Here is a 9,859-nt window from a genome sequence, read left to right as displayed (position 1 = left end):
CCAGCCACAAGAAGGCCATGGCAGAGCAGATCCCTAGATAAGAGCCCGTAATCCTGAAGAGTCAGACTGTGTGGGAGGAGGTGGCACAGCAGACTGCTACCGCATGCTCTCTCCGAGAGCTAAGACACCCTTCAGCTTCCTCCTGGTTTCCAAAACAAGCCACAGTGCTTCCACTCTGGAAAACAAAGGACTCATCTTGTGTTTGCTTCATCCTCTTAACATGCCAGACGAGGCATCTAAGGCTCAGAGGACTAAGGGCAGGACTGCCAAACACATGCAGAGTTCCCTGGAAAGCTAGCATCTGTGATACCTATGTTACACTGCAGATCCTCCTGGCTTAAGTTTCCTGGAGTTCACTCATTTCCCTAGTGCAATGAAACTAGTTTTTAAAAATAGAATTTTTAAGTAGACTTTTGGTAGTCATTTTCGTTTTGTTTGTTTTACAAAAAATGGTACTGGAGATAATTCCTGATGACAGAATAGAGTGATAACAAGGCCAGGGGGCCCCTAAAAGATCATCTCTGTTCAGTCCAATTAAGGCTGGGGGTGTGGCTGAGGGCAGTGACACAGTGGGCTATGGCAGTCTGTGGCTCACTCCTGGCCCTTGTCCCAGAGCCAGCCTGCCTGCCTCTCTGCCCTCCCAGAAACAGAAAGTGGCCGGGAGGAAGGAGCCCAGGAGCACTGACAGTGGACAGACCTTTGACCAGGGTGGTACATGATAATTCTTTCAGTGTGATGCCAGTACAAACTAGAGAGGTTTGTCTGTGAAGGACTGGTTTTTAAATACTCACTTCTGTTTTAATTACTCACTTCTTTTCCTTTCGTTTAGAACTCATAAGCTCTTCTGTTTCAGTGTTGACAAAAAAAAAAAAAAAAAAAAAGAAAATGTCTGGGGCAGGCCCCTTTATAAAGAGTTGTCATAAAACAAGCTTGAAACCATAGGAATTAAGCTCAAATTGCCATTTAGAATCCATTAATTTCCATGAAATGTTATGAGGAAGCGTCAGACCTGTTTGTTCTGCTTTACAGTCACAAGTCTCTTTAATGGACACAGACTAGATGTCACGTTTCTCAGAATACAAAAGGCAAAAGGGTTTTAGATCTGTTATAACATAAAAGATATAATCAATGTCATGAAGAGGTTTCTATATGAGACATTCTTTTAAATGTCAACCTTACTGGACACACATAAAATAAAATAAAGATTCTCTTTTTGTAAAGTGCTGTTTGCTTAGTGAATCAGTTGCCACCATGCACTAAGCACCATGGCCCATCTGCTCAGGAGAACTGAAAGTTGCAGCACTGGCAGAGGGAGCTCACCTCCCTGGGATCTCCCTAGTGAGGAGGGGAATCCTCGCACCATGACTAGACTTCCCCAAACACTGCTCCAGGGTGAGGTCTACTGCCAACTGGAAGAGTTGTACATCAGGGCCTGAGTGCCACCCTGCTCCTGTTCTTCCCTCAGGCTTTACATTTTATCTCTCATTGTGCTCGAGACCATGGGCCAGCTCTCTGTCATGGTTACTGAGTCCTCCACCTTCCCTTCCCACAGATGTGCTGGTAGAATTGGAACCGAGACATGTCCAGCCAATGTGAGAGCTTTCCAGGAGATTCAATGAGGAGGGTTTAGAAAGAGAAACCATTAAAAATAAGTCACTTGTCCAGTCCGTGCTATTAAAGCATGTAAGAAAAGGTACACAATTGGCAGTAAATAATTTCTGTCAGCTGTTCATGGGTGTCCAGGAAAACTATACCCTCCACACAATCAGACGTGAATGATTTCTGCTCCAGTGCCTTCAGGTTCTGTGCAACGAGAACAGTTTGTGTTGGAATGATAGAGTCCATGTCCATCTTTATTTTCAAAGGTGGGCTCCATGAGTGCAGGTTTTTCAAAAGTATTCTTTTTGCTTGTTTCTGGACAGTTTTGAACATAGATGACTCTGTTGTAAGCCCTGAGTCTCTTCCACAACTGCACATACACTTTGCACTGAACGTACATAAAAAGAAGTCCACCAGTGAAGCCGATGGCCACCACCACCAATTTAGTCCAAAAGGGCCACTCTAAGATTCCTGGAAGGGAAATACCTGGTTAGCCTAACAGCTGACCTTATTTAAGATCTAAAGTACATAAAACATAACTCATGAACTTCCCATAACCCATGGATTCTTAACTCATCAAAGCTTATCTCATTGAAGGAGGGGTGGGAGAGGGTGTCCACTCCCTTTTATCCTGCTCTTCTAGGAAGCAGTACATGGAGATTCTCTCTTCATGATTTGAGCTCTTCTGACTGGGTTTTCAAAACTACTCACAGCAAGAGAAACATCCAAGTAGGATGGCTGGTTGCCCCTTCCAGAAACCCATACAATTGAGGTCTGACTTGAAAATCAATCCAAAATAACACTCTAATCCATAGACCCCAGTGTGTTACCCAGGACCTCTGTACTGAGCTCCCCTTTAGTTCTGAACACATACCTGTTGCCTGCCCCTGCTTGATTTCCTCAGCAGTGCGGTCGATGAGCACATACAAGGACCAGACCACACAGGTGATGGCGATGACATGGAATGTCACTGAGCACACGATCTTCCTGCGCTCGCTGGCTGTCATCTGCAACTTTTCCCACTGCAAAGACAACATGCAGAGCATGAAGCTCAGGCTCACAGAGTAAGACTGGCTATCCTCCCCTCTCCCCCTTTCCCAAACAAAATGAATTTCCCCAAATACCCAAAGTCGTTTCCGTTAAACTACTTGACTTCAACTAGGTACTGGTACTGGTAGTCTGTTCAGAGCCAATTTCCTAGGCAATGAAAAGAAGCTGGGATCGAGATAAGCTGTGAAACATGACCAGCAACCCCGTCTGCTTATTCTTGCAAGCAGGCATCAAATGAGTCAATAAAGAATTCTGTGATTTCAGTTCTGATTTTAAAAAAAAGCAAAAAACCTGCACATTTTGAGCCTGCCTCACGTGCTGACTAGCATGGGCGAGGGGAAGATGAGGGTGATGATGCCACAACATACTAGCAGGTGGGTCACACTCTGTTGTGAAGGTGATGGTGGAAGGCGCTCACCCTTTGGTCCTCTGCTAATTTGGCACCAACAGCTTGAAACTGATGCTAAGAGTTCCTGGTAAAAGCAGTCTCTGCCAGTCCCATCTCTAGGAACTCATTAATTCACTCCACATAGCCAGATTTTTTCATTTATCAGTTTCTGAACCAGAAGAAAACATATGAAGGCAGAGAAAAACAACAAAGTGTAAACACTGTATATCCTCTGCCAGCCCTAGTCACAGCCTCTTTCCAGATGGTTCTATGCAGGAGAAGCTGAAAGTAGAGCCTCATGGATTACCTATATTGGTCAAAGTGCCAGAAGATTCCATTTTTTAAGTAGTTTATGGCTGACTTCTCTGAAGTTAGATTGCTTTCTGCTATGGTTTGGTACATATTCATATGGCTTCTTCCCTAAAATACTCTCTTGCTCCACAATTTCCTATTATTTCCTAAGACATACTCAGTCCAAGCCTCTCACAATGCCCTGAAATGCTCAACCTCACCTTTTTGGTGTATGCTTTTCTCCAGAGACAAGCTGACCTCTGTAAACTTCTTTCGCTCCACCTCCAAATCCTACTGTGCCTTCAAGAACTGCTTCAACACCCAGACATTCTATGATGCTACCAGCACTACTTCCCAGAGCTTTTGCTCACAATGAGTCCTTCTTTCTCTAATGTCTGGTATGTTCTACTGCCATATCAGTTAGCATTTATAATTGGCATTATCATGTGCTGTTATCTGATGATGATTCCCTTTTCAATCTGCATATTAAAATTTTGAGGTAAGAACAAGTCTTTTATTATTCCACACAAAACCTTATGTTCTGGATACATACAGACATGCTGAACAAACAATGTTTGCACGGACGTGACTGCAGGACAAGGCTCCTCTCAGAGGAGCAATGACAAGGGCCTGATGAGAGCTGCATTGCCTATAATGCTTTTGCTTCTTTACTATTCTCACCATTCCACCCTCCCATCTAAATATTTGTCACAGAATAGACAAGCTAATGTACTATGTTATGCTTTGTTTTGTGCTGCAGAGAGATACTAATCTCTAACATACAGTTATAATTAGAGACAAGGCATGAAGAGTTAGCACATTTAAAGTCAATGCTGACTAAAATGTCACAAAACAGGTCAAGGACCAAATGGCTGATGCAGACAGGCAAGCTGTCTTAGTTTGAATGAAAAAGAAAACATTATGACTAAGTGGTAAAAAAGTTTCCTCCTGAGAGGAGAGACCTGGAAACAATGACCTCTACAACATGATGTACACACCAGCCCCCACTCCTCAAGGAGGTGAACACAAGCAAGCTAAGGCTTCATCCAGGCCCAGGTGCTCACTCTTCAGGGGCACGCATTTCAGCAAGGTTAAAGCACTGCTCAGGGTAAGTACCCTTACACATACTTTTCTCAAAGGCTTCAGCTTGGTCTCCATGATGAACTCGTACTTGCAGAGCTCGCAGCAGCGTGTGTCAGAGCTCTTGATCCACTGCTGTAGGCAGGTCTGGTGCACAAAGTGCAGGCTCCCTGTGCAGTGGCAGGGGGTGATCAGAGGGCTCTCATCATCCCCTTCACAGTGACAGATCCTAGGGCAGGAAAGCCAGTCATTACAGGGAGGGCTACATGACAGGGAAGATAACACTTCAATGGAAGGTCAATAGCCCCAAAGAAAACTTTCAAAAACAAACATCACAGAATTGACTATAAACACAAAAACATATAGACATATATGAGGACAACTATTACAAACTAAAAATTTCTAGCTTACCACACCAACATGGAAAGTCTGGATAGCATTTGGCATCAGAGAGGAAAAAATAATGTAAGAAATGACAAAGCAGCCACTTTTGCTAAGATTTAAGAATTTCACTGAAAGACAAATTTAAGACAACATGGAAGCATCTTCCAGAACTTAAAATGTTAAAATAATATGAAAAAAAATTCTGTGTAAAGCGAACAAGCACACTACCTTCCAAAAATACCAGTGATTTAAAAAGATGGTGGAATTTTTTTAGCATAATCACTGACCTCACCTCCACACACAATTACACATTTTTGTCAGAGTAAACAGAGAAATCACAGTACCTCTCCTGGATCTAAAAAACATTATAAGGTACTGCAGTTTTATTTCTTTTTGCAGACAAGTCACAGCAATAAGTGAGAATTTTAAATCATTCTTATATTGAAAGATTGAGGGTACATGCAACATGATAGAGCTACCTAACCTCAAGAAACTAAATGGACTTTAGAGAAAGAGAATGGTCTTTCCCAGCAGCTACAGAGCAGCAGAGATACACGGCCTGAAAGAGCAGGGCTCTGGCTCTGGGCAGGCTCTCCACTGTTTGTTTCTGATCAAATGGTTAGACATGATAACAGCTGACCCTAAGGAGGGGTGACTGGGGAAAGCCTACAATGGGGAAGGCATAAGAGTGGTGATGAAAAGTGAATTCTGAAAGATTTCAGGGGCCAGACAAGGATGCTGCACATGAGAGGAGATAAAGGTGGAAAGTGGGATTAGGATCTGGATAGAGGTGGCTGCATCCCAGTTAAAAAGAGGGAAGGAAGGACAGCCTGTCCCCACACACATCATGTTGTATGTGAAGCAAGGGGTAAAATTGAGGCTGCAAGGGGCAGGCAATCCTTAAAATCTAGACCATCAAACTGAAAAACTTCTGTTCTTTCAATTTCTTTATGCAAAGTCTACTTAATTTTAGTTGAGAAAAATCAGCTTGACCTTTAATATGTGTAGCTTCTTCCTCTTTGATCATCTGTGAAACTATCTTGGGACTCATGTCACAGAAATTGGTTTTTCAAATGATACCAATAATATTCCATTCTTTTAGAGAAAACTATTAATCAATAATTGTCTAAACTGCCTAGTAATTCATTTTCCTGAAACTTCACATATTAAAGCAAGATGAGGCTACACAGATGTGGGAAGGAGAGATGGACAGAATGGTGGTTCTTAGCAAACCAACCTGCAGGCATCCCCTGACGTGGACACAGGAGAGATGGGGGGGCATTGTTCAGAGAGGGGAGAATAATAATCCAGGTCACTGTCCTTCTCCACTGAGCAGAGGGGTGCCCGCAGGACCTTGTTCTTTGATTTTGCGGATGTGTTGTCCTCAAAGACGTCATCGTCTCCCATTTCATCAGAGCAGGAGCCCGTGCTCTCTGCTAGCCCGCTGGAGGACTTGGCAGAATGCAGGTGAGCGGCACAGCTCTCCAGCTCGTGGAATCTGTGCAGGCTGTCGGCACTCGAGCCAAGTGAGAGGGAGAACAGGTACCTGAGCAGTTTCCGGCTTCTGGAAACAGACTCACCATCTGCTTTCTCTTCCAAAAGAGGGACATGCAAGCCCTCCTTGCCACCTTCCACCTCTGAAGCAGTTGAAATATTGGCAAATAGGGATGAAACACAAGAATGTTTGGAATGGCCAAGAGGTGTGCAATTCAGAGTTCTTTTTTGTTTGTGATGAAACCTGTTAATTCTGAGACATGGATCTTGAGAGAGTATCAATTTTCCTTCAGAGCAAGTTTTTTCCACATAGTCAAATTTTTCCAAAGAATAGTGGGCCTTCTCACCCACATTGTTCAAGGATTTTGAGAACTTTAGTGTTCTTCTGGCGTTGGTATTCTTAGCAGGCTTCCCAGCCTGGACCCACTTTGAACCACTGGAATTTCTCTTTGATGCCTGTAATGTGTCTTTACAGATAACTGTCACAGTGAGCCCTTGTGTCAGAGAACTCTGGGACTGAGGAGCTTTCAAGACAACAGCAGACTGCATGGGACTGTGGTGACAACACTCAGAAAACACTGCACTGGAACTGCATGCAGAGAATAGTGGAATAAAAACACAGAAAGTAAAAACAATTTTTAAAGAGAAGAGACACAAAAGGGAAGAAATGAGACTCATGTGGTAACTTGGTGAGCGAACAGCACACAAATCTGGGTCTACCGTTTAGAGCAAAGGCATATTGACCAAGCAAATGAAAAATCAGGAACCTAAGACAATAATGCTTACTTCTGAGATGAACATGAACCAGTGTAGCATCTGAAGTGAGTGTTACCTGCAGATATCCTGATTGGAAGGTGTGGCAGAAGTGCGAGAGAAGGCAGACACTGGAGTCGACACCAACGGAGGACCCCCAGCCTGCAACGATACACCTCCAGTCAGTTTTCAGGAAAGAATCGAGGACTGTGAGCACCATCTCCTTCTGAATGGGAATGCGGAGGGAATCTAAGGATGTCTGCTTTTTACTGATCAGTAACATGTACTAGGTCCCTACAAGCTGAGACAAAACAAATCAAATAGCAGCACCCTTTTCTTCTTATACGTGGGTTAAAGTGAAGCAAAAGAAATATTTGAGACTCTGGAACAGAGTCTGCAGATCTAGTGGCTGCAGATTCAGTGGTCATTTATTTCCTAAGCATCAAATTTAATTAGTTTGTACATAGGTCACAAAACCATGTACTAAAAGGTGTACGGCAAAAGCAAAAAACTGCATGGTACGTGACTGCTGGCACTTGCTTCCCTGAGAGCAAGTTCCCGGGATAATCCTAATCAAAGCTGGCAGGATGTGAGCACTCTCTCCTACTCACAACCTCACGGTTGGGCTACAAAACCTGCTACTCTGCCAGAGCTTTTTATACGAAAGGGAGACTACAGGGCCACCAATCCATAGCTCAACCTAGGGCCCAAGAGTGGGGGAGCACAAAATGCTCCCAAGAGTCCTAATCAAAACAAATAATAGAGAAATTTTGAATTTGAAAGAACATGTAGTAAGAGGTCATGAGATAGAGCAGGGACTCTGAAAGGTTGTCAATAAGCCCAAATTAGAGAAAAGATTTATGAAGAGGAGGAAATACAGTGGTAAGGAGAGAAATAGCAACAGGGAGTGTTGCTGAGCTGAGAATACAAAACCACCATAGGAGGGTCCTGCAGCCTCCCACTCCATCCTCTGTGGGGCCCTTGCTAGGCCTTAACAAGACGCAGATTCCTGAGTTTCCATGATCCTCACAGCACCCTGCAACTTCATAGAAGTACATTCTTCTCTCTTAAAACAGCTAGCCTGAGTATCTGCTCCATACGATCTAAACAGCCACATGAAAATAATACACCTGTCCCTTGTATCTGGGGCAATTAATTCCAGGACTCTCCATGGATACCAAAATCCACAGATGCTCAACTCTCTTCTTTTTATAAAATGGTGTAGTGTTTGCAAATAACCTATATTTGCATATAGGCTACAGCAGGGTGTGCCCACATATCACTGCATTTGCATGGGATCAGGTAGTGTTCAAATGTGGCAAATTCATTTTGCTTTTTGGAACTTTCAGGGATTTTCTTCCCCTGAATATTTTCAACCCACAATTGATTAAACCGGCAGATGTGGCCCTGGCTGCTGTGGCTCAGTGGATTGAACGTTGGCCTGCGATCCAAGTGTCGCTGGTTCGATTCCCAGTCAGGGTACATGACTAGGTTGTACGTCAGGTCCCCAGTTGGGGGTGCATGAGAGGCAACCACACAGTGATATTTCTCTCCCTCTCTTTCCCCTTTCCCCTCTCTCTATAAATAAATAAATACATACATACATACAAAATAAATAAATAAAATTGTTAAAAAATAGTACATTTAAAAAAATAATAATAAAATAAACCTGCAGATGTGAAAGCCACAAATGTGAAGCCCATGAATGTGGAGGGCCAACTGTACTATGAGTCTATTATCAAAAGCAAGCCCACATCACTGCTCCACATTCTCAAGGATAACTCAAGTGGCCCTCAGCCCTGCTCTTTGGTCCACAATTCCCTGGCTGAGGCCTTTGTGATATATTTCTGGCTTTATCTACAGATGCTGAACAGAGCTGGTCACCCTTAGAAGTACTTTTGCTAAGTGCCACCCCCAGGGATACACTTTCACCCTGGCACTCCAGTTATGGGACCCCTGATGAGGGTGAGCCACCAAGACAAGCAGCACCATTATCTAGAAGCTCCCCCCAACCCCCTTAAAAATGCACCAGCCTTGAGAGAACCAGAGCTGGCACTTGAGGTGTTCAATGGACCATTATTCCTGCTCCTCGGCACGGAGAGTAAACATTTTAAATCCAACTCAACGTAAAGAAACCTCATCCAAAAAGTCATATGCTATCATGCTGCATGTGTATGCTAAAATCATGTAGCATTCCTCAATTTGCACATCTTCCGAGTCACCAAAGAATCTACATTTATTTTTCTAACAGATTGTACATATGTAAACATTAGGTATATTTTCTTTGCAAAGTTCTTAACATTCTAATGTTTAATTTATTTGTAGACATAAAAATGACACCCCCAAAGAACCTGTCAAAATTCTTCCTAAATCAAATTGAGGCCAGAAGGGTCTTAGGCCTACGTGGGAATGCTGTTACATTTCCTTGCAGGAGCCACCCTCCTCCCAGACAGCCACCCCAGGCTCCACTCTTGGGGGCTCCTCCGGCAGACCCCAACCCACCAAAAACCAGTCACGGGCTCTGCTATCTAGACTCTGAAGATGAGTATAGGTCCTTTACTGTCACTCACTACAGGGAAGTATGGTAAGGATAGCTACACTAAGGGCCCGAACTCCTAATCTGCCTGTCTCTGACACTCAGTCCTAACCCCATTCTGAGACAGAAAGCCTGCTTGAACTTCTTGCTCCCTTATTTTACGTATAAGGGTGATCAGCTCTGTTCAGCATGTGTAGACAAAGCCAGAAATACATCACAAAGGCCACAAGTTGGCCATGCTGTATTGTAGGGAAGAAGTGAAACCTTGAAGGAAGGGAGGACAG

At 43.6% G+C, this 9,859-nt stretch overlaps 1 protein-coding gene across 6 annotated transcripts in view; it reads right to left on the bottom strand.

Moving 5' to 3' along the window:
- Window positions 1-868: 868 nt before the first annotated feature.
- The window catches only part of MARCHF8 (membrane associated ring-CH-type finger 8), a 135,304-nt gene continuing 126,313 nt past the window's right edge, over window positions 869-9,859 (bottom strand). For 5 of the 6 annotated variants that reach the window (XM_090278386.1, XM_090278391.1, XM_090278390.1 and 2 more), the window contains 5 exons: window positions 7,119-7,201; window positions 6,030-6,875; window positions 4,457-4,637; window positions 2,474-2,621; window positions 869-2,070 (listed from right to left, as the gene is read on the bottom strand). In XM_090278386.1, coding sequence (XP_090134512.1) covers window positions 1,766-2,070; window positions 2,474-2,621; window positions 4,457-4,637; window positions 6,030-6,875; window positions 7,119-7,201 — 1,563 coding nt within the window. In that variant the 3' untranslated portion in view covers window positions 869-1,765. The remainder of the gene's footprint in view (window positions 2,071-2,473; window positions 2,622-4,456; window positions 4,638-6,029; window positions 6,876-7,118; window positions 7,202-9,859) is intronic. The other variant, XM_090278392.1, reaches the window with a different exon arrangement.

The sequence above is a fragment of the Furipterus horrens genome, unplaced genomic scaffold, assembly GCF_987537825.1.
Source record: "Furipterus horrens unplaced genomic scaffold, mFurHor1.1.pri manual_scaffold_5, whole genome shotgun sequence".
Classification (NCBI taxonomy): Eukaryota; Metazoa; Chordata; class Mammalia; order Chiroptera; family Furipteridae; genus Furipterus; species Furipterus horrens.
This window is presented reverse-complemented; position numbering and strand designations above follow the sequence as displayed.